This window comes from Leuresthes tenuis, unplaced genomic scaffold (assembly GCF_036924035.1).
Source record: "Leuresthes tenuis unplaced genomic scaffold, fLeuTen1.0.hap1 SCAF_16, whole genome shotgun sequence".
Lineage (NCBI taxonomy): Eukaryota > Metazoa > Chordata > Actinopteri > Atheriniformes > Atherinopsidae > Leuresthes > Leuresthes tenuis.
Window position 1 is genome coordinate 24,136,898 of NW_027325370.1, and position 27,919 is coordinate 24,164,816.

Genomic DNA, 27,919 nt, shown 5'->3' on the forward strand with positions numbered 1-27,919 from the left:
CATCCATTTTCTATACCGACAGTCCGTTAATCGGGTAGCGGGGTGGGCTGGAGCCTATCCCAGCAGTCATTGGGCGAAAGGCAGGGTACACCCTGGACAGGTCGCCAGTCAGGCAAACATCAAACAAACAAATCAAGTCTATTATCTGATTATATAGATAGTCGATAGATTATATGATGAAAGTGCTTTATGGAAGTTTGAAATAAATTCTATAAATCAGGAAAGACTGGGGCCAAGGAAAAGCATTGTTAAAAGATTTAAGAGATCTTCAGGTGGTGTGCTTCTGGATATATAAAAGAATTGGGAAATTGACCTTAAGTATATTTCACTGGTAAGTAGTGACAGAACAAGGGAGACAAATAGGACTGAGCGATTTAAGAAATAAATACAAAAACTGTTGTAAAGTGCTTTAACAGTTATGAGGTTTCTTTGTCATCAACTAATTCAAATCAACATGTAGTTCAGGGGTTTATGAAAGGTCATTGTCCTGCTTTGACAAACCACCAACCGGCATTTTGTTGATCAACATTTTGTCTTATGTGCCCCAGCAGCCACATGACCTCTCACTACCTTAAATATAGATAAAGGAATTATTTTAATAAGACTGATTTAATTATTTTTAAAATACTTTAAATGCATTCTGAATGCTTTCATTCTCTTTTAAGTTTTCCAAATTTTGTTTTTGGATATTTCTTTGAAAAGGTTCAGTAAATATTTTTTCCTCATTCTACACATAATCCACCTCAATGTTAAAGCAAAACGGCAGTTTATCAAATGGAAAAGATTGAAAAGTCCAAAACAAAAACCAGCTAACCATCTAAAAAGGGGAAATAGTGTTCTTCAGACACATTCCTTTTTCTCACTTTCTTTCTGTTTTTTTTTTGGCGGTTTGAGCCTACAGGCTGGCAGTCTAACGTGGAAATATAAAGAAAGGCCAACCAGAACAGAGCACAAGGCGAAACTGTTTCCACAGAATGTTTTTTTCTTTGTACCATTATTTTCATTCATAAATACCTATAGTTTATCATTAACAAACAGCCCCTTATAAATGAGTTTAACCCTTTATTCATACATTAACTTTTTTAATTGTGGTGTTATAAATAGCTTCATAAGTTACCTTTAGATGAAACTGCTGTTCTTTTAGATTAGAATTAGATTAGATAGAAAGATGAGTGTAACACACAGCAAATATAAACTTTCAACGTTTTCACAATGCCCCAGATGTAAAGAGTTTATGTATGAGGTGCGAGACCCAACTGTCTGTATTGGAGATATTTCAGTCAGTAGAAGAGTCAGACTCGAAAGCAGTTGTGTGGCAGTTGTTGATTTGTGTTGGTGGAGAGACTGTAGGCGCTCTAGCTCCTGCTCTGAGGCACCATTTCCTCTAACAGCAGCTTGTTTCCAAGCTTGGGGGGGGGGTCTATCTTTTTTTCATGCAGAGTTGGTTTCTTTCAAGATTCCTTTGCTGAACTTTTTTTTGTCTCTTTTTATGTTGATTTAGGTCATTCACATCATGTAGGTGGTGATGCAACAACTCTGAAGACTACAGAGAAAACATATAAATAGACTTTATGCAAACAAGCATATTTTTATTATTTCATTCTTTCTTTCTATTTGTGTATTTGAATTACTTTTTATATTAGAATTCATGAATAAAAAGGAACAGAATGGGTGTCAGTTTGTAAAATTATCAAGGTGCAGAACAAGAGCACCTGTTGACTTTCTATTGGCATTTTAGGAGGTCAACAGGAACAGATGTGGCAGGATGTTTGGTCTCTTAAGAAGAAAAATAGATTAAAAAAAAATCCACTCTCACACAGTGTTTGAAACATTTAAGCATCTCCCAACCACATTTTTTTTTTTAAAGAATGTTTTTCATTCATAATTGAAAAATGTGTTTTTTTGTATCACTCAATTTGTAGTTTTCCTTCCATCACATATTTTAGTTTCAGATGCTCAGAAAAACAGTAACACTCTAGAAACAGTGGTTATATCAAGCTTAACAAAATATTTATTGTGGCAACAATATTGTAATAAAATTCCAGGAGCCATTCTGAGTTTCAGAGTTTTCGTTTGATAGTAAAAGTCCCCTTGAGGGGAGTTTAATTCCTGTTTAAGAAGAGGAAACGCAGCTCAGCTGACGCACATCCAGTCTGTATTGACTTTCACAGCTGTAGAAAAATCCAGCAGCTGCTATAAAACCCAATAAACACCACAGAGGAGTTAAAACCTACTACTGAGATCTCCACCTGCTTTACAGAGTCAGACAAAGGAAATGTACTGCATTATAGTGAACACTGCCATGTCTATAGACATGGATTAGAGATCAAACATGAGGTCTAGTGCCTCATTGGGAGCAGCTGAACAGAAAATGTGAACAGACCACCATCTGCTGGCAAATCCTCAGACACCACTAACAGTGGACATCATCGTTGTCATGATGATTTGTTCTTTAGGTTTCACCTTTTTTTTAAAACAATGTCAAAAGAATGATGTGATTAGAATACTTTATGTATAATTTGATTTGGGGATTATGGCCTAAAAACATTGTGGAATTATATATATCAATGGTGTAAAATACTTTAATGTTGACAAGAATTATTTTAAACTGTAGCAGAGGTGTCACTGGGAAAAAAAATAAAACAAATGAAAATATCAAATAAAAAATAAATAAAAATCAGTCATTTGTTTGGATCATAATGATGAATCTTTTATTTCAAAACTGGTTCAATTACTATTACTCTAACTCGTTTAGCCTTAAAACAGTTATTTTTCCCCCCATCTCTTATGTACAGCTCTGAAAACAGCATCAAAGGCAGGACAAGTGTTTTTTCATTGAATATATATAAAAAAACTACTTTTTAAAAAGACATTTTAGAATGTTTATAATGTGCCCAAATACAGCCATATACATCTACTCCCCAGTTCAGGTGTTTCCTGATATGTGGGCAGGAAAAATGTTCAACCAAACTGGTCAGTCTGAAAGGGAGAGTGTAAAAAGTATATTAAGACCATGCAAAGCTGAGGAAATTAATGTTGAATGGGAGGTGGTGAAGAGAAATCAGGAGGAGTCATTTCAGAAGGGACTGTATAGTAGCACATTATCTGCATAGCAAGTTTAAACAACATCAAAGTGGTGGTATCTGTTTGGGTCAAACCACATAAGATACTGTTGAAAAGTCCAGCTCTATTCAAAGATCTGGCTCCACATCATCTATTTTCTACACATTTTTAATATGACAGTTGATCAATTGAGAGGCAATTCAGTTTGTTCAAGAGGTAGAGAAAGTTAATAAGACAATAAAGGAGGCAAGGCAGCTTAGAGAATGCTTGTGACTGGGAGATGCAGGTTGATTTAGGAGGAAAATTGTTGTTCCCAAGGAAATTGCCTCTACAAATCTAAGGCCTGATATAGTCTTGTGGTCTCGGAGTAGAACGAGAATCTATTTCATAGAGCTGACTGTCCCTTGGGAGGAATTAGGAGCAGAAGCATATGAAAGAAAAAAAGCTTAGGTATGTGGAGTTGGGGGCAGAAGCAGAGCAGTGAGGATGGAAGGTTAGGCTATGTCCAGTGGAAGTAGGATGTAGAGGATTTGTTGCAAAGTCTGTTCTCATTGTTGAGGAAGTTTGGTGTAAATGGACAGAGTGTGAGGAAAATAGTGAAGGAAGTGTCAGATGAGGCAGTAAAGTCCAGTCAGTGGATTTGGATAAGAAGAAGCAATAGTAGCTGGGGGCCCAGCGAGTAAGGTCCAGCTGCAGCCACAGCCACTAAAAACCACGCCCCTACAAAACACGCCCACCATAAACCACGTCCCAAGTTGGCTGTAGAGCCCAATAATACCCAACTGCAGCCACTACAAAACATGCCCACTACAAACCACGCCTCCAGCTGGCTGTAGAGGAGAGGCCCATGGCCTTAGAACCTGAGGGAAACAAAGCAATAATGGAGCAATTTTAACAACTTTAATGGTTGATTCACAACATTAAATGTATTTTAATGCAAACAATGCATTTATACAAAAATAGAAAGTAATGTACTTAAAAAGATAATATAGGACTGCAGATTTATAATTATATTTATTTATGAAAGTGACTAATGAATTCACAAAATTGTATCTTAAACTCAATAAAATAGTAATTAGTAGTAGTTATTTCAATTAAGATAGGATGTTTCCACTGTCCGTTTTTCTAAGAGCCACACTGTCACAGAGCTTGGCCTATTTCATCACTCTAAGGTGATGATTTCTTATGGGTCAACAGAAAAGATTGCTGGCCCTTTGACACAAATAAAATGTATTTATTTAGAACTAAATCAAATATTTTGTATTATGTATACAATTCATACGACTAGTAAAATAAATATGACCATACACAAATCTTTCAAATATGTACTGTAAAAGAGAAAAAAGTTTAGACAAATGAAACAGCCAGCTTTTATTGCTAACTTTTATTAGCAATAAAATAAAACAAACATTGTCAGTTAAACATATTTATAGTTCTACAGCCTCCGAGTCCAGAGCTCTTCTGAGTTGTTCTGCATATGTGTCCGTTTTCTGTTGTGCCTCCTTGCTCATGTTTTTGGACATAAAATGGCGTAGCAGCTTTTTCTCACTGATGAGACTAAATGAAATAGCAATTAGTAAAATGACATTCACGCTGAGAGGCTGTCATAAACAATATACAAACAATAACATTTTCACCCTGCCCTTTGATGTTGCCCAGGAGAATGAAACTTTTCCTGCGATGATCGCCTGTAAATATATATATTTTTTGGGAGGATGGTCAAAGAAAATGCACAAACACTAGGCTAACAGAAAATGATTCACTTAAATGATTCATTTATCACGTGTCGACCAAAATTAGTTACAGTATGCCACTCAAATTTTAATTTCAAACTCACTTCAAGATGTTGCAGTAGGCCTTTATCCTGAGTGATGGACGTTAAAAGAAGGTCACTGGAGACTCTTCTTTGGCGTTCAGCTTGTTGAGCCCTTTCCCAAAATTTGATTAATCAGCATTTAGATGTTAAACATAATTATTCTGGTTAAGTATATTAAATAAGATTTGTTGTTTCTTGATCCTTTGCATGTCCTTACCACAAGTCTGTCGGAAGATGTGTCTTCACTCAGGATCCCAACATCTCTGCTTGTGGTGACCACATCATGTTGGTCCATGCAGTCATTATTGTCCTTAATCAAGACACATCAACCTGCTCTCTGGGTGGAAAGCTGTAAGGCCTCTTGTGGTACATGTGGTCGGTGGCAGTGCCTGTGGACTCTGCAGAAAGCAAACCATAATTGTGTCAGTTTGTTTTGTGGGGATCCAGAGAGGATTGACATTTGCACTTATTACTGCAGTATATAATTTTTTTTTTTAAAAAGTAGTGATTTAAAATTTACAATACTGTAGTCAAAGCAAGCATCCATGGCAAAGTACCAGGCATACTGTAGGGATGATAAATTCTCAAGCAATACATGCAATACACAGGGAATATCTGACAGTTGACTACTCAGTGAAATGTGTAGATATGTGCCTACGGCACATAATGTGTAAATATGTGCCTACGGATATGTAGTGCAGATCATTACAATAAATTGCATATTAGAAAAGACATGACATATTGCATAGATAGAAAACAGAGCACTGTCTCCAATCCATTTATTTACTTCATAGTAACACTGGTTTATTTTTTTCAAAAAAAGTTACTGTATCAATTTCAAGTAATTGAATTGTGTTGTATTGCTCCACATGAGCCAAACATTGTCCTTGAATTGTATTGGTGCCATGGAAAATACTACATATCATCCAATGTATTATTAAATCAGTACTTCCAGCTTCTATAGCTGGAACAAAATTGACTTAAGATTGAAATAATTCTTGGCTTAAAGATGCAATTACAAATGAATTATCAAAAAAAAAGAAAGAAAAAAAACAATCATGTCCCACATTACTTTATAAGGCTCAGTCACCATTATCATGAAAACACCACAATCATTGCCATGTGTCTGCTTAGGAACACCCTGTATGACAGACAATTACAGTCAACCAATAGTAGTCATCCGATAATTACAAATCAATTTGATTGTGATATTGCAGGCAACACCTCCAAATCCAGAGCAGTCTTCTCTGTCCAGGCTCCCACAGCAATCTGCTGTGAGTAACAAAAAACACAGCAATGTAAAACATATACACTGCTATGATTCTGTTGGGGAGAAAAAACAAACGGATGGTATGTCACTATAGGAACGGTATCCAAATCTGTAATCCACAGAACAGGGAACATGTCCAAGAACTGGACCATGCAAAAAGGTAAATATTTATTATTTCCTAAAGTTCAACAAGGAGGATTTCTTTCTGTCTCCCTTTCCTTTTGATTGCACTGACAATTTGTCTATTTTAGTCCATCTCAGCTCTCTAGAAGCAAATCTTGTCCGACCCTATAACAATCTTTCAGTGCTTGGTACATTTATTGTCACATTGCCTCTTGATTAAACTTATGGATTACTTTAGATGGAATATTATACCTATTATGTCTACGTGCCATGTTTTGCGGTGGCTGCAGTTGGGTATTATTGAGAGGGTGTGGTCCATATGAGCCTTTTAAAACCAGGCGGCCATTTTAGGTGAGTTGGCCTGTATGGCCTTGTTTTTGCTGGCTTTTTAGTGATTGTAGGACTGTTTAGGTGAGTTTGTCTGCTGAATCTGCTAGTATGTCTTGTCCTGCCTCCAACTCTGGCACTTTCTATACTTTCATTACCCCCTACCCGAACCAGGGTTTGAATCCCATTGCTACTTATCTTTACCTATTTTATTTCTACCCTTTACTGAGTCTGGTCCATTTCTTCTTTAGTACAAGTTTCTTGTCTTTACCTTGAATGTCAGTTTAGGTTTTTGAATTCCAGCTTTTCCACTCCTTTTGTTAGTGTTTTTTTTAATAAATCAAGTTTTTACTATAAATCTTCATTCAGGTCCTCATCTCCATGTCTGTACCAGAGGTCACTTTCACAAAGCAGGTTAATCAAACTCTGAGTCTAATCCTAAACTCTGAGTTGATCTACTCTGAGACAGAAAACTCTGAGTTTCCTGTTCCAGAAATGCTGATTTGAGTTGGTTTAGTCAACTCTGAGTAGTTACACCTTGAATTAAGCACGTGAGCCACAACTATAGAAAGCCAACATCAATGGTGCCCCAATGAGTCACCATGGCAACAGGGAAGAGGAGGGCTACGTTTTTCACCAACCTTGAATTGGAAATCTTAATGCGCTCATACGGCGAGTTTCAACACGTTTTTAGAAAGAAGAGCAAAAGAGAGGGAGACGGCGTGGGAGAACATTGCTGCTCGGGTCAGTGCGTAAGTTTAAATGTAGTCCTTTGCAATCACAATAATATTACGGGGGAAAATTGCTTGAATGGTTGTCTATTCATTTTTCATTTGGGTGCAATCCCGCAGGGGAGAAGTGCACTTGGCAGCAGCTTAAGATGAAATATAAAAATATTATTCAAACAGGTAAGACCTCGGCAGGTACCTCATTTTGATCATGTTTTACACTGTAAAGTAAATATTATGTGGCTATTTGACTGTGCAGTTGTTTTATCCCAACATAATGCTGTTTTCACACACATAAATGTCCTCTCATCTATATCATATTCTGTTAAATAATTAAGCCTATTCAAACTAACTACAGACTTCTACTCAGCCAACAGAAAGAAGGCAGATGCCCGTAAAATGGGTGTTGGCCCAGCACCGACACCTCTAACAGGGGCAGAGGAGCTGGACCTAAACCAAAATATTGTAAGGCCAGTGGCTGAGAGAAACCCTGGACGGAGCTCATCCTCTGATTCCAACCCCAAGACACAAACGCCTTGAAATAGGCCTATAGATATATTTTTTAAGCCTATAGTCTTTTTTTTCTTGTGTCCCAACAGATTCTGATGGTGCCACTCAAAAAGATAATTGTCTGGAAATGCTAAAACATCTATGTTATCTATCTGATAACCATCTCCCAACAAATATTTAATTCTCTGACAGTAATGCTGCACCTTCATCCATGAAATCGTTGTCAAAAGGACATGCCATGTTCATGCAAAAAGTCGCCTCCTACGGTGCCTAATGGACTTCCAGAACTTCTAGGAGAACTAGGCTACTCGCCTGCTGACTGAATGAATGAATGAGGAAATAAAATGGTGCTGAGAAAAATCTGGTCCCGACCAGGTTAGGTTCATAAAGTCTGTTACTACGATAACTGACCGAGAGCTTAAGTTACCTCTCACTCTGAAACAGGCTAGAGTTACCCCTCAATCTCTGGTTTGAGTTACCTCCCTTTGTGAAACGGAAAACTTCCCTCATTTCAGGGTTAATAAACTCAGAGTTTTCCCTAAACCTGCTTTGTGAAACGGACCTCAGTACATTATACTTCTAAATAGCAATACAAAAGCTAAAATGAGTGATTAGTGTTGTCATTTCCGTTGAAGTATACAATCTCAAGTTCCTGCAATGGATAAGCTGCTGATGATTAATTAGCTGCAGTACCCTCATCATCCCAGAACCTGTAGAGTATGCAAAAAAAAAAACCTGGATGGGTTAAATGCGGAGGAGAAATTTTGTGTATTTCCCTGTACATGACAATAAATGTGATCTTAATCTTAACACCCTGATTCATACACGGTGATCTCTGAAGATTTCTCTGCTACACTTTAACTGTCAGCTGATTTCTAGTTTATCTATTTTGTTATCTATCGAATAAAACAGTGTATCTTTAATGATAACCTATACTGCAGCAATATAATTTCCCGTTGGGATTGATAAAGAATTAGTTAATTGAATTATATTGAATTGAAGAATGACCACTGTTGTCCTAATATAATGAAACACAGCAACCCAGTGGGTAATCATACTGTAGCCCTGTCACAGTCTGCCCAATCTCCTTATGTTATATCACAGTTTGTTTAATCATGTTTTGTTCAAGTCATGTTTTTCACCTGTCACGTTCAGTTCACTCACGTCACCTGTCTAATTGTTCACAGCTGCACCTCATGTCACTGATCACTCCCCTCACAGTATTTAGCTTCCTGGTTTACTTTGATTCATTGCAGAATCCTCACTAACCTTTCATGCCACAGCTACGATTGTCAAGTCAGGGTTTTTGCCACCATAGCCACAGTATTTTTCATAGTCTTGTTAACCATAGTTATTTATCCATAGTATTGTCTTGTTTCGTCATCGTTAAGTATTTTTGATCCGGCTCTGCCGCGCTTCGTTTTTGCCTTTGCTCCCTGTTCATGTTTTGTTTGGAATAAACCTTTTTTGGAACTAAAAGAGCTGCATCTGGGTCCTACCTTCCCATCGATCGTGACAAGCCCAACCTTATCCACACAGCTCACTCATAAGCCCCTAAGCAAAGATGTTCTTAAAGGACTTAAGTTACCTGAAGTAAGCAGTGAATGTTCTCTTCACCTCCCAATGTGTATTCTACAAAAAAATGCTTAAGATACTTTGCCTATTGCAGTCTTATCACACAGTTACAGAAGTAAAGAAAAAAATCCACCTAAGTGAAAGATAATGTCCCACGCTACTCACACTCTTACCCTACTGTTGTCATTTTTAACCACACAAATCACAGTTAGTAAGACTGGATGTAAATAATGGAATATGGAAGTTGCAGCCGTAAGGATTTATGGGACGAAATTATTTTCTTTCTTAAATGATTGTTCAGTGTATTCAATGTTAAAAATCTTCATAAAAGCATTGGAACTCCTTTCTTATGCATCTGGTGAATTTGTACAATTCTTATCCTGGGTGCAACTTAGATACTTTCAGGTCATTTCACTCAAAAGGTTCCTGAGAAAAAATATTCATTGACCGAATCCCCTGACTCCTGGCATGGTGAGAGAAGCAGACAATTTTTAGTCTTTGGACTCATCAGATGAGATCAGATTTTTTGGGTGCAATAACTAATCTATTTTATTCTTCTTTTTTTTCTAAATGCAGATCTCTGTTTCAGAAAACAAAGGACAAACAAGCAGATATGCAATGATTAAAACCCCAAAAGACAATCTAGAAAACAATGTACAGTGTAACAACTGAGAGGACTAATTACTTTAGGTAGATACACATAAGTGGGAGTGGCAGGGTCTGAAATTCCAAGAAAATACATGGCTGGGAAAAAACTGACAGAATAAAGCAAATTAACTTCACAAGGAAGATGAAAGATGACAGTACCTTTCTGCTGTTCTATGATTCTTCACCAACCAGAGACTTTAACTGACACAAATATTGCCATGTTTGCTGTAGTATGAGTATTAAAACATGCATTATATGTGGCTGCAATGAAAATGTAAGTGTTGTGACTTTAAACCTCAACAAGCAGTGCAGTTTTCAACTCATTCTCACCTGTAAAACGTATCATTGCCACAAGATGATCAATGCACTGATGACCAAGATCATCTTTACTGGCTTTATCTTCGGCTCAAAACTCCAACTTGGGAAGAATTTCAGGTCATGACATTAATGCTTTCATGATTCTTAACATCTACAGTTTGATGGTATTCCTCATTTAATACAGACTGCAGCATTGCAGAAAATATTAGTCATGGGAGGCGTTTCATTTCACCACAGCATGTCTTGCCTTTTACTGCATACTGAGCCACAGCTGGTAGGCTGGGCCAGCATGGGGAAATATTGTGATGCAAGTTCCCTTATCTGAGAATAGTACATGTGCACGTTTCACACCATATAACATCCAACTTATCCTGGTCTTTATGAGCACACTTTAAGAAAACCTGAAAAATAACTCAAGGTTTACTGTGACCTGATTTACCCAGTAGTGTTAATGTGTGAGATATTATCAGTTTCCAGGGAACCAATATCTGAATCATACAGAAATGATAGTCCTCTCGTGTGGTGGTTGCACCAACACATGGGGATGGACACTAAATTTACATTAAATTTCTCAGGTCAGTGATGATGTGAACTGTGCTATGTGATGGGACAGTTTCTTGTTACTTACTGAACTACCACAGGTTTTTGCCATTGCAGTGATTTTTGTTGGTCCATTTTGGCATTAATATCATTATATTGGAAATCTTGTTTAACGTATGAGTTTACATGTAAGAGCTACTAGGAATGCCTTGTTTACCATACATGCAACACAAATCTGTACAAATAAAATACTAATAAATACAAATGGATCTATTTCTTTTCTGTCTAGTTAGAAAAAAATAGAAATAGAAAAATACTTTATTCATCCCAATAAAAATTGAAACAAAACAGATAGATGTTCATTCCTACATAACAATAGAACCAAAATTATTTGTATGCGGGAACATGTGGGAGATTATTTACTACCTGGTGGAGACATGGATTATATATGAAGTGCAAAATAATAAAAAAAAATGAATGTGCAAATAAGTTTATATTCTTGCTTAAGGTGTTTTTTCCTGTTTCAACAGAATTGCCACAAATGAGGAAGAAGGTAACTGTCCCAGGGTTAGTGAGTGGTTTAAAGAACCCAAATGTGGAAGGCAGCATTCCACAGGCAATTAATGAAAGACTAAAGTGTTTACTGGAAAGTAAACCAAAAGCAGCAAAACAAGAAATAAACCCTAGAAATAAAAGTCTAAATGAATTAAACAAGTCAATAGCGTAGGGAGTCCAGGTGATGGCAGTACGGCAAGGATCTGGCAAGGACTGAAAAAAAACCAAGGGGAATATATACTGAGCGAAACTAAGAAGGAAGTGACTGCAGCCATGATTGATTGAATAGGAGACAGCTGTGGAAATCAAGCTGAGAACCAAACAGGGAAACTGAGGATACTAAGAGTAATGAACAGATCTGTACACAGGACTGAAACCATGGATAATGTAAGCAAACAAAGGCCAAGAAACCAAAAGGCTAAATGATTAAACCATGAAAACACAAAAAACTCAAAGAGCAGGAAAAACAGAACACAAAAAAACACACATCATGGCAGGAAGCAGCTTTCCTTATTATGTGTGACCTGGCAAACATCAAAATTACGTGAACCACTGGCTGCTTCCCAAACAACAAACTCATGTGAATGACCAGCATCTCCCATGATCTGATATAGAGCAGTTTCTTGCTACAAACATGACTGAATGCGTGGGAATCCATAGGATTGTAACTTAGACACTTAGACATTAATTTTTTATTCTTATTTTTTTTGCCTGAGACACACAGTTCAAGAAATTGTGAGCAACATATGTACAGAAACCATCTTAGAAATTTGAGATGTTCAATCTAAACATTAGAGGGTAAATGTAATGTAGCATGTGCTTTAAACATTTGTATGAGAGCAACAACTATGGGGCCACCGTGGCTCTAATAGCAGTTTTCTGCCAGCAGTTGTTATGTTTTGACATATTTTATTGCTTCACATATAAGGTGACCAGACTCCCCGTTTTGGGTGACCTGTCCCCGGTCAAAGCTGTCCCCGAAAATGTCCCCGATTTTGACACTGAATGGGGGAAAATGCGCGCAGACTCAAAGTAACACCAGTTATTACGGTAGCCATTTAACGCATCGCCAGAGATGACGTCATATGACGTAAAATCGCAGCAGCGTCAACAACAACAATCTAGAGGCGGCAAAAAGTAAAGAAAAGGACACCAGCAGCAGCGATAAATGATATGTTGTGTGTTAACTTATTTATTTTGTGTGAACTGGCAGTAGACTTGGCTGTGAGTGTGTGTGAAGTGATGTAACATTAAAGTAAGTAAGAATGTTTTTCTGAATTGAAGACTTAACGTAACGTTATAAAAGTCAGTGAACGTTAACATTATGACACTGTTTTCATATCTGCCATTAGTGAATCTGTAACGTTAATATTAGCATGAGATCACCAGGTGATGACACGTTTTTCTCATGTTCTCCTCTGCTCTTATTCTACCCAGGCTCCTGAGGTGGAGGTGGATGAATGAGGAGATAACTGTAATGTCACTCATTTATTTCCACCTTTTGTGTAATAAAAGCTTGTTAAGATATATGAAAAAGTACTTATTCCTGTTTTTTATTTCATAATGATGATATTTGATGATTTTTCAACACTGCAATGAAAATGTCCCTGATTTTCATTTCAGAAATTTGGTCACCTTATTCACATAGGTACAAATTAATTTCTTATCGGCATATCAGAAGATTAGCATATATTTACAGCTGCAGTCAATGGTTGTATAGCTAGATGCAAAGCAATTTTGAAAAATTCCAAATGCGCTCATATTTGTGTAATTGGGTTTTTAGTCAGTGTTGTCTAAAAGAGATGTTGATTACAACATTTTCCAAAAACTGCAAAGTTGGTGTGTCCATCACTGCAGATGTAGCACCAAGCCTGCTACCTTTGTTAATACTTCATGCAAGTGGGAATATCTGACACATGATTATGAAGCACCACTGCCCTGAAGTAGTATTCGAAATGTATCAGCAGCTGTCTGACCATGTCCCCTAGAGGGTCCTCACTATGGAGTGAGTGAGAGAGTGAACAAGTCGGCAATCTGAGCACAGCCTTAGAGTCCATATTGGTCTGCTGTTTTTTCCAACCACTGCTGCTAAAGACATCCGGTGGTTTCCGTATATTACCCCTTTAAAATCATGTGTCGAGGGGATTTAAAATTTCACTGTTTAGTAATTTAGTACCACGATAAAGACTACACAGAAGCATTTCAGCTTTTTTTTTTAGTTAAAAGCAAGTGGAAATGTCATCCATGTGAACTATTTCTCATTAGCCTTTAAACATCTCTAAAAATGCCTCACTCCTCTCAGCTAGGTGGGAGAGGCCTGCCAGTTGGAAACCTGACAGAAAGTTGACGACCCTGTTTAACACCACTACAGGAGGAGTTAACTTGTGGGTAAGAGTGTGGTTAATCTTTTCGCGTACTGCCACAGGCTTCAAAGTGCTGCCTCACAGGCTCCTCTCAGCCAGTCTGGAGTTCTCCTTCCCTACACAGAGCAAAACTTTACCCAGGGGATGAAAATATCTGTTGTGTCCAAGAAGCTGTGGTGCGTCCACAAGCAGCTGCTCCTCCTGCTCACTCCACTCGTTTTTCTGCCTTTACTTTTTACTCTCCCAGAAAAGGTGAGTGACTTGTGTCCAACTTTAAGATTCCATTACCTTCCAGGAACCATGTTCATTTGTCACAGTGAGGCAAAACATAACTGTCTGCTCTGTAATTTATATATGACAATAATGCAAGTAATAGATTTCAAAACATTTCTGGGATTAAGATTAGACTGACTCGCTTGATTTTAGTAATATGGAGCTCATTCAAATGCAAATCATTATTTTCTTCCGGTTTCTCAGATGAGAGGATTCACTTATTGTCTCATATCACTTCATCACATGAAAATGCATGTCTCTAAGATAAGGCTTCTGTTTAAGTATAAACAAGCATAATACTGATTGGGATATTCCTAAAAGACTTAACATAACCATAGGGTTATGGTATGGAAGTTTTTAGAGTATGTGTGCAGCTAGTATTCTATTACTTACTTGTCATAAACACTAAGTAAAATTTTGTGCAGACAGATGGACATATGAATGTAACCTTTAACACACACACACATTTATAGTATATATATATATAGTTGTATCACTGAGAACCAGCACAAAGATGAAGTATAGCATCAGCTGTGCCACAAAATCCTGTGGGTCATTCAACTCCCAATACTTTATGTACAATAACTGCAATACAATAATTTTTCTTGGTTTTGAGGTCAACTGTACATCAGCAATCATATGTTTCTCCCCTTTTAGGAAGGAAGATGCCTCTACGTGGTGGTGCTGATGGCTACATTCTGGTGCACAGAGGCTCTGCCTCTGGCTGTCACAGCAATGCTTCCAGTCTGCCTCTTCCCAACACTGGGAATTCTTCCAGCGAAAAAGGTGTGCCCACAGTACTTCATCGAAACCAACTTTCTCTTCCTCAGTGGTCTTGTGATGGCATCTTCCATAGAGGAGTGGGGGCTGCATCGCAGAATAGCGCTGAAGGTCCTTACTATTGTTGGAGTAAAACCAGCCTGGTAAGAACATTTCTTTACTGGCAGTTTGAGATTCTTTGTTTATCTTAAGTCAATAAAACTATCAAAAAAGCTAAACAGGCAATGACTCTATTCTGTAAACAAGGGACAATATTGCCTGTTGGGAGCTCTGCTGTTGTCCTAAAAAGAAGTAAATCTCACCTACAAATGCAGTGTTTACTCCTACATTAACAGGGTTTCGCCACGAAAAGAGTTTTTGGTGAAATTTATAGCTGAAGGTTGGACCAGAATTAAGTAAAAAACTTCTTCCAATAAATTCTTCAATCAGTCGTCACAGGCATATAGATTAGTGCTGCAGGCAAGGTGGTGATCAGTGCTTATTGATTTTAGACACTTAATTGAACTGTTTCCACAGGCTCATCTTGGGAATGATGCTGACCTCATCTTTCCTGTCCATGTGGCTCAGCAACACTGCCACGACAGCCATGATGCTACCTATTGCGAATGCTATTCTAGAGAGCCTGTTTGGCGACCTGGAGACCTTGAAGCGAAAGTGCAAATCCCCTGAGGATCAAGACAGTGCTGTAATAAATAGTATGTTGTGCTCAAAGTTTTATTAAGAACAAATAATACACACTTACATCTCAGTCTTGGAAACTACCTGCACAGTGCCATAACTGTTCTAAACAATATTTTTGTAATGAAAAATGACTGTTACATTTTAACATAGGAAAGCAGCCTTTTAAAGCATTCTGTGTGATTAACACCTTTAAGAATGACCATCGTCGTCTGGCTCCACTGAAAAGTTTTGTAACTTTTACTTTCATAGCTTCTCTCACAGCCACTGGCCCAAAAAAGAAGTTGTGATTAAGCCGCAGCACCAAACAACAGACAGACAGACAGAAATAATCAGTAACTAGCTTGTAAATGTTGTAGAGCATTTATCTGTGAAAGAGCTAAACATTGCCCTGAGGACTTGGTGAAAATGGAAAGGTGGATATCGGATGTGGATATTGGACATATCCCAACATGAATGAATCCCAACATTTCTTACATCAACTAAAAGTTTAAATGAGTCAAGGTCAGACATTAGGATTTTGTGTTGAGTTTGGTCCACAAAGATCTCTAAGTATAGATTTGACAACGTTAATGTTGGTGTTTCACTTCACACAAGATGTGTACCCAGACAAAGAAAAATGGTCATTGTGTTGTTTTAACCTCTTCTGCATGAGCCTTTAATATGTAATCTAATATGTGAACTTTGTGCAGTTTCTCCAATACACCGAGTTCCCAGATACAGAGTTGGTCAATCTTCAAGTAGTAATTGATTGATGTTCCTTCACCATCTTTAAGTCATATATTATGTACTTTCAATGTACAACCCTGTAAAACGACTTATGTTCCTAATTTCACTAATGTTTTTTATTATTGAGATTGCTAGTTTCTTTTCTGCATGTGAATTTAACTCAAACTTTGCCTCAATTCTTTCAGGCCAGTCCTCTGTAAAGCTGCATTCGCTGCCATCAGAGCCTTCTGAAAAACAAATACTGTCAATGGATGGGTAAGGAAAACAGCGCTCATTTGGTAGAGCTTTTGAAGGAATTCTAGCACTCTTGTACTGGTCTGCTACAGCCAAAAGAGAGTTAGCTTAGCTTACTTTAAACATAGGAAACAAGGAAACAGTTAGCTTGTATGGAAAGGTAAAAACCAACATTTGTCATCCTTACGCTCCTGTTTTTATAGAAGAAATTAAAGAATAAAACAAAATTAATAAGTTTCAATTAGTGAAGTGAATAGGTGCATGAGTTTATTACAAGCCAAGCCACAGTATGTTCAATTACCCAAGCCTGGGGTTCTCAGGTTATATTCTAAATAAACACATATGTTTAAAGAAAAGTCGCAAAACATTATGCAGCAGCAGAATGTTTCCTACCTTTAACCGTTACACAGAGGTTCACAGATTAAAGTGTTGGACCGGCACAGTTCTATTTAAACCACTCTGATTGCACAGATTATGATGGTAGCATGAAAACTCCTAATGTTTAGAGAACCTAAGAACTCTAATATCCTAAAGATTTCCAAAGATTCTTTGGAATGTAAGTGTTGAGGAACATTCCAAATGGGTATTTTCAGCAACGGTTGCCTTAGGATTCCTACATTACATACGTTAGGAGAAATTACATTTACATCAGAAAATATTACAACAAAACAAACTTTTGAGAAAGATTCACACCACCAAAAAAACATTCCTGGAATATTCTAGAGACAGAAATGTTGCTGGGATCTTTTCTAGTTTTTATGTGAAGCTATGCCACCTGGCTGCAAACTGTAGCCTCATATATATGAGACAAGCGTGGAGTCCATGTAATAACTCACAGGTCATGTAAAATAATGACATGTCTTTTAAAACTTCAGTAGTTCAGAGGCAGTGGAGCATCCTGACCTGAGGACAGCTGAGGAGATTCGATCAGAGTCGCAGTATCAGCTGAAAGTGTGGAAGGGATTCTTGATCTGTATTCCTTATGCAGCTAGTATCGGAGGGACCGCCACGCTGACGGGCACTGCACCAAACCTCATCCTGATTGGCCAGTTGAAAAGGTAACTTCTAATTTTGTGCCCTGTTTAACCCCAAAATCATTTTTGCCTCATGAAGACAACTCTGTTTGACAGTAAACATGTTTTCATTTGCAGCTATTTCCCGGACTGTGATCTTATAAACTTTGGCTCATGGTTTGCGTTTGCTCTCCCACTCATGCTTCTGTTCCTGTTCTTGGGATGGCTATGGATCTCTTTTCTCTACGGGGGGTTGAATACAAGGTAATGTGATATGGACTGTAATCTTAAACTAATTTAAATAAAAGTAAAAAAACAAAAAAAAAATTCTGTTTTATTTAAATTTCTTTTTTATTCAGGTTGTGCTTCACAAAACATGACCACAGAGCCCAGGCGGAGGCCAGAGCCAAGGCTCTGATAAAGGAAGATTACAGAAAACTGGGGCCCATAAAGTGAGGATTCGTGTATGTCTTCTTATCTCATGCAAATGATTTGGAAAAAGTCTATAACGGAGCATTTCTTTCAATTTTACACTTTCAATTTGCTCAATTTCAGTTTTGCAGAAGGGGCCATCTCTTTTTTTTTTGTTTTATTTGCTGTTCTCCTGTTCACAAGAGATCCCAAATTTGTCACTGGCTGGTCTGTGTTTTTTAAAAAAGGGTAAGAAAGACACACTTGCAGTGTTATTAAACCTTTAGCTGTGCACCATATATGCACTTGGGTGTTGCCCGGTGGTTGTCTTTCTCTGGTAATTTTCTCCCGCTCTTCCCTGTCCTGCAGATACGTTTCAGATGCTGTCACTGGTGTGATCATTGTGTCCATCTTGTTCTTCTTCCCCTCACAGAAACCGTCTCTAAGATGGTGGTTTGATCCACAAGGTCAGTGACCAGTAAATAAGTACAAGTAAATGAACAAGCATAAGATACAGCAATCTTGTGGGTTTCCATCAGGATGAGTCAAAAGTTAATACCTGTAACCAGATGCTTTTGAAAGATTTATGCACTCTGTGTCTCTGGACCAACTATTGCAAAATACAGAAAGTAGGCTGAGGAATGTTAATAACGTAGATTAGAGTCTTAGTAAATTTCCCGTCTGGAAGTGAAACTGTACTTTCTCTGTTTCGGTGATTAGAATAATCTCTCGAAGCTATGTTGTCGCACATTGTTGATTTTTTTCCCTCTTTTTCATGTGTTTGAATGCTTGCCTTTTGTATTGCTTACATTGGGGGACCATAGATCTGTTTACGTGGTCACACTGTAGGGACTCGCCTGTTTTTCAGGGAGAAAAAAACACGTAACCTCAATCATAAAATATTCTTGTGAGATTTGGCAAGTATTATTTGGGGTTTTGGTCAGGGTAAGTGTCCAGGCAATGAATGTAAATCAAAGTTATGTCCTCTGAAGTGAGGGTAGTATAACTGTGTGTGTGAGAATGCACACAAACGTGCATGGAGCACATGTTTTGGGTCTGTTGAAGGCAAGAGGCACGTGCGCATGCAATCGTGTATGTTATGTTCAGCTGGTCAAATAAACCACTGGACACCAGAAAAAAAAAAGCAAATCATGGGGTTCATCTGTCCCCCTCTCAGTGTGGGTTGAATATTTCAGAATCAAATAAAAAAATCCTCATTGAACCATAAAAAGTAAACTGGACATTAAACTGCAGATTTTTAATCTGGGCTTTAATTTTTTTTTTTTTTACTGCCAAATGCATTTTATAATGCAGCAGTTTTCAGACGTGTAGTTTTGAAAATGTTCTGATTCTATCATCCTACATTTCTCCTCAGCTTTAAACACCCCTTATGTTCCTCTCCTTTCGTGGAAAAAAGCCCAGGACTCTGTTCCCTGGAATATAATTCTGCTGCTTGGAGGTGGCTTCGCTATGGCCAAAGCTTGTGAGGTAAAGATGTTGTCCCAAGTGACATTTGCACCTCAATGATTGTCATACATTTCTAAATCCAAGCAAGTCCTACTTGTTGAGTGTTCATGTTCTCTCATAACTCGACACACCTATTTGTTTGTTATACATGACCTTGTGAGAAGTCGCTCCTGAGGCAGGCTCATTCCAAAGAAAAACTTTGCAGAGGAATGGATTAATCATTTATTTCCATAAGCAAACTTTGATCAGGTCAGTGGAGCCAGCTGGTTTGTAAAACACCAGAATCAGTAGAGTGAAACATCGACTTCACTGAAAGAAGCACTCAGCGTTGTACTTTCTTTCAGGGAATTCTCTCCACAGTTGGTACAACTAATGCAGGAGCAGCATCCATGCTAACCTCTGTAGAAACCACTGCTCAGCTTCTAAGCTCTTCTGAGCAAACTGTGGCCTCTCACGATCCCCACAACAGACTTTCAACATGCGTAAAGCAGGCCTATAAACACTGGTGGTCCATCATAGGATAAACCACTGTGGTTTGAACACAAGCTTCATGCTTCAAGACTAGCAAGATGGATTCTCATGCATAGACTGTATAAAACAATTAGGCATAGACACTGTGACGTCAGCTGTTTGTGGGCTAACAGTTTGGCACTTTTATTTTACCATCCTGTTGTTGTCATGTCTTCGGTTTTCTTTTGACTTCCGGTTGAGTGAATACTGACACAACTTGCTGAAGCTGCTCACCGGTACCTTTTAGAAACTGCAATTGTTTTTAATCTGAGAAATTTTAACTTAATCTCTATTGATATTGTTCAATTCAAGGGACATTTGCAAGTGTTTATGAGATAATAAAATCGATTCATTTTATACTACTGTATAATTTTATACTATACTACTATAATAATGTCACAAATCTGCACATATTTTGTTTTAACAACTACTTCAATTTACACAATATATAGTTCTTTCACCATTTACAGCACCTATTCTAACTTACATCTCCTGAAATGAGTTTAATGGGATGAGAAGGGTTAAGCGAAAGTGTAGTCGTGTGGATCTTTTTACATTCGAAACATGAGTTTGAAAATTGAGTTTGAAACACAGTTTTTAAAATTCCCGTTTTTTAACACATTAGGCTTTTGTAAAAATATTGGTATCGATATGAGTATTAACAAAATCACCTTTAGTTTTACTACCTTTAATTAGTGGTATCGCACATCCACAGTTTAGCTAGCAGCTTGAGTTCCCTGTGTCTTCAATTGTGATCTAAACTGGCAGGATTTATCCATGCTTGTCTGGACTTTCCTAATGTTTGTCCATCAACTGAAGGAGTTCAGTTTACATATGGACAATACCACCCTCGTACCAAAGACTTTGCTTCCTGTCTTGAGAGTTTTGGTTTTAAGCAGCATGTCAACTTTCCCACTCATGCAAATGGTCACATCCTGGATTTAGTTTGTTATTCTGATCTCAGCACCTTCAATTGTACCGCTGATGAACTGCCTATTGACGTTCATTTGCTCCTCTCTTTTATAATGTCATGCTCCCCCTCTCAATATCAAGCTCCATTTAATGTCATTATATTAAGAAAATTGACCCTCACAACCTTTCCTCTGGTAATTCTAGTCTCTCAAACTTTAGACAATCTATCCACAACATCACAACAATAGTCTCAACAGCATTCTAAACTCTCTCATTCCTATGAAAACCAGATATATCTTCTTTTCTCAGTCTACACCTGAATTAAGGCTTCTGAAAGCTAAGGGTTGCCAACTTGAGTGTCTCCACAAGAAAACTGGCCTTACATCACATTATCATCAAGTGATATGCAAAAATCACATCTTATATTACAAGGATTGTATTGCTCAAACCAAATCCATCTACTACTCCTAACAGCAAGTCACCATTCTCACTGCTCAACACTGTTCTCAGGCCCCCAGACTCTCTACCCCAGACTCTTCTGTAACTCCTTATTAACATTTTCCAATGAGAAAATCCACAAAATCCAACAAGATCTGGGTTCAAACTTCACCTCAGCACCTCCTCTAACACTCCTCTGCCATCACACCAACTCTCTGTTTTCCATCTCCCCTCTCCTTCAGATATCTCAGATCTCATCTGTAAGTTCTACCTTATCTCTGCTATCATCCACTTCTCACTCACCACTGGAATTTTTCCACCACTATCAGCCCAGTTTGGAAGAAACCTGGTGCAGATCCAAAGAACTTTAATAATCTCCATGCCATTTCCAATTTACCCTTCCAATTTGGAACACAAATTCACTCAGTTCATCCAACTCAAATCTTTCAGTTCTCAGCCCTCCTCAAGACTCACATGTTTAACATAGTGTACTCAACTCAATGTTATCTTCAAATAAAATGTATTATCATTATTATTAGTATTATCTTGATCTTTTTGCAGCTGGTTTAGACAGATGAGGACTAAGTTGTCATCTTATGTATGTGTGGATTTGGTTAGCAAGTTTCACCTGTATTTCATATTAATTGCAGTCCGAACTTGACTTGTAATTGACTGTTCTTTACCGATTGCTTGATATAAAGCTTTAGTATATTAAAGTGGTAGTTTTTCATTTAAGTTTCATCAGCGGGAAACTAATTCAAAAGCATTTCCAAAAAAAACCCAAAACAATTTCACAATTCAGTGATTAATAATGTCTTCTTGTTTTCCTTCAGATATAATCAAATGTATCTCCCCTCTCCTCTGCTGGCTCAGTGCTCTTGTGCTTTGTTTGGGTCTGTTTTCCACTCTGGTTTATTATGTTGTGAGTTGATCTGTGACCCTTACCCTCGGTCTTTTGGCATTCGGCAGGAGTCTGGCCTTGCCTCCTGGATCGGGGGCCACCTCCAGCCTTTGGCTGAAGTCCCCCCTGCAGCAGCTGTGATGTTGATCACTGCTTTTCTGGCCTGCTTCACTGAGTTTGCCAGCAACACTGCCACAATTATCATATTTTTACCTGTCATTGCTGAACTGGTAAGGCTCATCCTCTATATAAAGATATGTAAAGCTGTTAATATATTTAGCTACTGCATGTGTTCCCTGGGTGAAATGGTCTTACATGTGTGATAGGACTGAGTTAAGCAACAAACCTGCAAAAATCCTGCAACAGGATCCATTTGAATACATATTTACAGTATTTAATTGTCTTAGGTGACTCTTACTAACTTAGCTAAAAATTATGGGAGTATCTGCAGTGATTAACTGGCTTATGTTAGACTTTAAGTTTGACTAGTTTCATATCAGCAAAATCCCACTGATAAAGATGAAAGTCACAGAAACAAACTGGGGGCTCTGTTAAAGATAAAGCAGCAGAAACTAATGAAGTGAACCGAGAGCAAGTTGCTGACCTCGTCCTTTATGTTGCTTAGAGGTTTAGTGGGCTTGTTAAACTCTTGCAATAGATGTTCTCTTGTTCGTAGCCTGTTGGACTTTAACTGCTGTTTTTGGTAATCATTATCTGGAATTTTGCATTTCGTTATCTGTACAAAACTTCAATAACTGTTTACAGGATATGTAGGTTAAGTTAATTTTACTTAAAGGTCCAGTTCAACATAAACACAAGAAAGGTTATCAGTTATCAACCACTGTCATGTCAAAACTTTGTGTGGTACTTTAATCTATCACCAAATATGCTCAACTATGTGCATTGTAATAGCAGAACAGAGTAAACCCTACAAACTGAGACTGTATCTCTCCAGCCATCAACTTCTATTCATTTGTCTCTTGCTTCCTATATTTATGACCTTAGAAATAATGGGCAGATAGATAAGAGTTACCTGCAAGTAATAGAAAAATCTTTCTCATAGCATTCACATGTTCACTATTTCAGATGACATTGTTCATGGTGAATCATCCCTCATGTGAATAACTTTGAGGTTGACCATTAAGGTTGCCGGATAAAAATCTTTAAATCTTTAAAAACTCTCCAACTGACCATGTCATCTCGCACCTTTACAATGGAGGTGGTATCAAGATCTATGAATAGTTGTATTGTGTAAAACCCAGTTTCTCCTCTATTCTGGTGGTGTAACTCATTTTCAGTAATAAATCCCACCACTAAAAGCCAGAAAACTTTAGCAGTGCAGATGACAAAATCATCAACTTTTGTAACTGGAAGTATGTCCCACAAGCTTCACTTCTTCCCATATGACACCAAGAGGGTCTGATACATTTAACTTTTTTTTCTGCAGGATATTAAGTATTGCATTTCTTGTAGTTTAATGATTTTGTTCTCCATTTAAAGAGTGTAAATGTCTCTGCAGGCTATTCACGTCTCAGTGAACCCTCTGTACTTCATGATCCCTGCCACAGTGGGATGTTCTTATGCTTTCATGCTACCAGTGTCCACACCTCCCAACTCAATTGCATTTGCATCAGGACATCTCATGGTCAAAGATATGGTAACATGCTCTAATTGGCACTTGACATTATTCACATTAATAAAAACTTAAGCTATCCACATGCTTTTTGTTTCTTTTTCTTTAGGTGAAAACTGGCATTGTCATGAACATCTTGGGTGTCCTCTCAGTCTCTCTGGCCATGAACACTTGGGGTGTCACCATGTTCAATTTGAACAGTTACCCAGAATGGGCTCATCCGATCAACAAGACCGCTGTTATTACGAACGTACAGTTGTCATATGTCCAGTCGCTTAATGCTACGCTCTGATCGCACTCCTATGTGAAAATAAAGATACAGTCATGCGAAAAAGAAAGTTCACACTCTTGCAATCCTAACAAATGTCACAAATGTCATCTTAAAATGAAGTAAAAACATGACATTTTGCATTTTGTCATTATCTATGTAATAATAATTAGACCAAAATGCAGAAGCAGTTTGTGAAAAAAAAGTATACCTCATAATTCAGTAGGTTGTAGAATTATCTTTAGCAGCAACAGCAATACATTGTAATAGATAACTTTGAGTCCACGCTTCATTACAGTGTTGTTTCAGTTATTAAGTCATTCAATTAAGCACAGCTCACTTAAGGTCCCACCACAGGTCTTTCAATCAGGATGACGTCTGGACTTTGACTTGGTCATTGTAACATCTCGATTCCTATCTTTTCAGACATTCTGCTGCTGTGTTTGGGATCATTGTCCTGTTATATGTTATATGTTATATGAACCAAATTCAACCATGCTTTAGCTTTTGGACAGATAGTCTCACATTTGACTTTAGAATACTGAGGAGTTCATGGTGGACTCCATTTTAGTCAAGGTGCCCATGTCCTGTAGCTGCAAACAAGCCCAAATCATCATCATCCTCCACCACCGTGCTTGTTTTTATGCTAATATGCTGTGGTAAGCTTTTGTTTCGACCAAATTTGATACAATGGCCAAACATCTCCACTTTGGCCTCATCCCATTTGTGACTTGCATGAAATATTGCAAACCTAAGCCATGCTATCATGTTTTTCTTAGGCAGAAGAAGCTTTCCACTGGCAGCCCTTCAAAACAAGCTATAGTTGATCAGTCTTTTTTAAAGTGTACTGTCACAAACTTGAAATGAATGTGCTAAATGAGGCCTGTGGAGTCCGAGATGCAATTTCTCTGAGCATTTTATGGTCTGACCTTGGGGAGAACTTTCTGGGATATCCACTCCTGGAAGGATTGGCAAGTGCCTTGAATGTTTTCCTCTTGTGAATAATCTTACTTACCGTAGGATGATGGATTCCTAATAGTTTGGAAATTACCTTCCCAGATTGATGGGCTGCAACAATAGCTTCTCTGAGATCATTGCTGATGTCTTTCCTCCTTGGCATTGTGTTAAAACACACCTAAATGCTCCAGAACAGCAAACTGCCAAAATGTCTGCTTTTAAAAAGTTGCTCACTCTTGGTAATGTTAAGTTAATAAAGCACATTTGCTACTTAATCTCTTTTTTCCTATGGAAGCAGTAAGGGTATACTTAGTTTTTCACTCTGTGCTTCTCTGTTTTGGTTTATTTTTTGCCAAACAAAAAAATGACACAATGTAATGTGCCATTTCTTTTTGTTCATAAGAGGTTTATTTACCGAATTTCAAGACCTGGAACAGACCAGATGTTTGGGATTTTTTTATTTGTTTTGTTTATGTCCCAATAAGTAATTACCATAGAATAACCCTAAAAATGTAGAAATAAAAAAAGGGTGTACTTTCTTAATTTGTAACAAGTTTTAACATTAAGCAGAGCCAAACATCTCTCTACGCATAATTTCTGTAGCTAAAATGCCTCCTCTGGGAGTTACGATGTCTAAGACTTCATTCTTCAACTTCAACTGTTTTGGCCACTCAGATTGTTTAAGATTTAAGATGAAATGGTTTAATATGACCCCAGTGTCTTTTTACTCACCATCTTTCTAAATGCTGGACCAGAGAAACATTTCAAATCTGCAGCAACAGCTTTTGAGGTTTGACTGCAGTGTTCTGTTTGTATTGTTAGAGCCTGTGTTGGAAGAACTAGAGAGACATCTGTGAATAACTCTCTTAACATATGTTTTGGTCAAAGTCACAAAGAGATCATGTTACATGTTTATGAATTATATTGCACATGTTTTAATTAACCCAAACAATATTTTCAATCTTTTCTACTTTATTGCGTGCATCCTGACTAATGAATGTGTACATTTTGTTACATAGTGATCTAAATTTGTGTAATTTCTGTCACAAATAAATTGGAATTGTGTTATGTTGATTAAGTTGCATGTAATGAGTGGAAAGAGCAGAGGTTTCCACATATCTTGACACAATTTGGCCCATGCAAACACAGTAAGCATGCTGTTGTAAAATCCTAACAGTGTTTGCTTGGTGTTGTAAATTGTCTGAAGTCACAAGGCCTGACAACAATGGTTAACTTGTGCAACACTTTGGAAGTTACCCAGTGTGTTTAAGATTATGACAGAATATCCATAGTATTTAGTCCAGTAATCAGGACTCATCACACCCACATGTGCAACAGAAATAGCCTTTGATTAGAAAGTCTATATTAATTCTCATTTGTCTCTTTTGAAATAAATGATTCCTCACAACATTTGAAACGCAATACCTTTTCACTAATGTCTATTGTAAGATATGAAGATACATGCGCATTCTCGAAGACTATAATATTTCATTTCCACCTCATTCGGCATCCAGATAAGCAGCAAGCCACAAACACTTCCATAAAAGTCTGTCTTTTTTAGAGGAAATAGTGTAAAAATTATATGATACATAATAAATAAATTTCTTTAGCCCTAACTATGGTAATTTTCTAACCCAAACTAAGTAGTTTTGAACTCTACCCCTAAGCAAGTGATGTTACTGTTTAAATCCAACAGGGAAGTGACAAAGTGTTTTAGTAAAGTGTCATGCCATTGACTGAATGTAACTCAGAAATGAAAAAAACGGTTGTCACATGTTGTCCTTTAACTGTTGTTGCACGTTTGAAAACAGATGAATGATTGAAAGTGTTGCACATAACGTGCCTATGAGGATTTTGTGGCTTGTTAAAGGAAAATATTAGCCGAACTGTTAGCTGTATTACATTCCTGCTGCTTACAGGAGATACTTAGGGATCGTATTTAATAGTACAAACTTTTTGTGCATCTAATAGTTGCTCAATATAATAATTTTGAAAGTCAGACGTCAACATGTAATGATTTTGCTGCCCATAAAGAGTAGTAATGTGTTACTGATTTATATCACTGTGTAACAGATTTGCATAATTCCTGTCTTGTGTCTTTTAGTCACCCCCTAAAACAGAAAATATCCACTCCCTTACAGTCTGCCATTATAATTTATTTGCAAGAGTTACTTGTGCCCATTAATTTGTTTGAGCCAGAAGCAAACATCACAACATTTTGTTGATGGTTTCCAAAGACACCAAAGGAATGTTCATGTATTCCTGACATTTGAGGGATTAGGACCCACGAGAGTGCTTCTAAATTTATTTTTAGAGCCACAATGGGACAGTCAGGAATTGTGGAAAGACAGATCTAAAAGGAAGAAACACAGAGAAAGGAAGGAATATAAAAGGAAGAAAGACCGAGTATGGGTTACTGCATTTTTATGTCACAGTTTGGGCAAAAATATTAGCTAAAGTCAGCTGTCAAATGATGCTGTGAAGTCATTTTTTGTTATTACATAACATTAAATGATATTTGTCATAATATCGAATATACACTGAAGTAACTCATTTCCTATTTTTGTAATTTAATAGGTATGATGTGTCACTCATACGTCACGATGACAAACTTACTTACTATACATGTCAGAATATTATAGCCCCTTGTATTAGTAATAATACAATTTTAGAAGTTGACACAGAGACTTGCAAAAATAGATAGCAAACTCAGAAAATGTTGAAAAAATGGAGTCATCTGACTCTTGAGGTCACAAAGCCATTTTGTCAATCATCATCAAAACCAGTTTTCCACAAAATCATGCTGTCAATATGTTACATCCAGTACAAGTTCTACACAGTCAGAGTTCTCTGGTGTGCTCCCAATTAGAAATTTCCAG

At 37.5% G+C, this 27,919-nt stretch overlaps 1 protein-coding gene across 2 annotated transcripts; it reads left to right on the plus strand.

The window, feature by feature from the left end:
• Nucleotides 1-13,780: 13,780 nt before the first annotated feature.
• On the plus strand, nt 13,781-26,428 carry slc13a3 (solute carrier family 13 member 3). Of its 2 annotated transcripts, none has more exons than XM_072366879.1 (13): nt 13,781-14,088; nt 14,767-15,032; nt 15,406-15,584; nt 16,482-16,551; nt 17,409-17,588; nt 17,682-17,807; nt 17,903-17,995; nt 18,099-18,203; nt 18,324-18,421; nt 19,330-19,442; nt 22,251-22,412; nt 23,702-23,839; nt 23,925-26,428. In XM_072366879.1, the coding sequence occupies exons 1-13, from the start codon at nt 13,981-13,983 to the stop codon at nt 24,105-24,107; spliced, it is 1,821 nt and encodes a 606-aa protein (XP_072222980.1). In that variant the 5' UTR covers nt 13,781-13,980; the 3' UTR covers nt 24,108-26,428. The 2 variants fall into 2 exon arrangements, with proteins under 2 accessions (XP_072222980.1, XP_072222981.1); XM_072366880.1 differs by having other exon boundaries at nt 15,406-15,569; nt 17,406-17,588.
• The last annotated feature ends 1,491 nt before the right edge of the window (nt 26,429-27,919 follow it).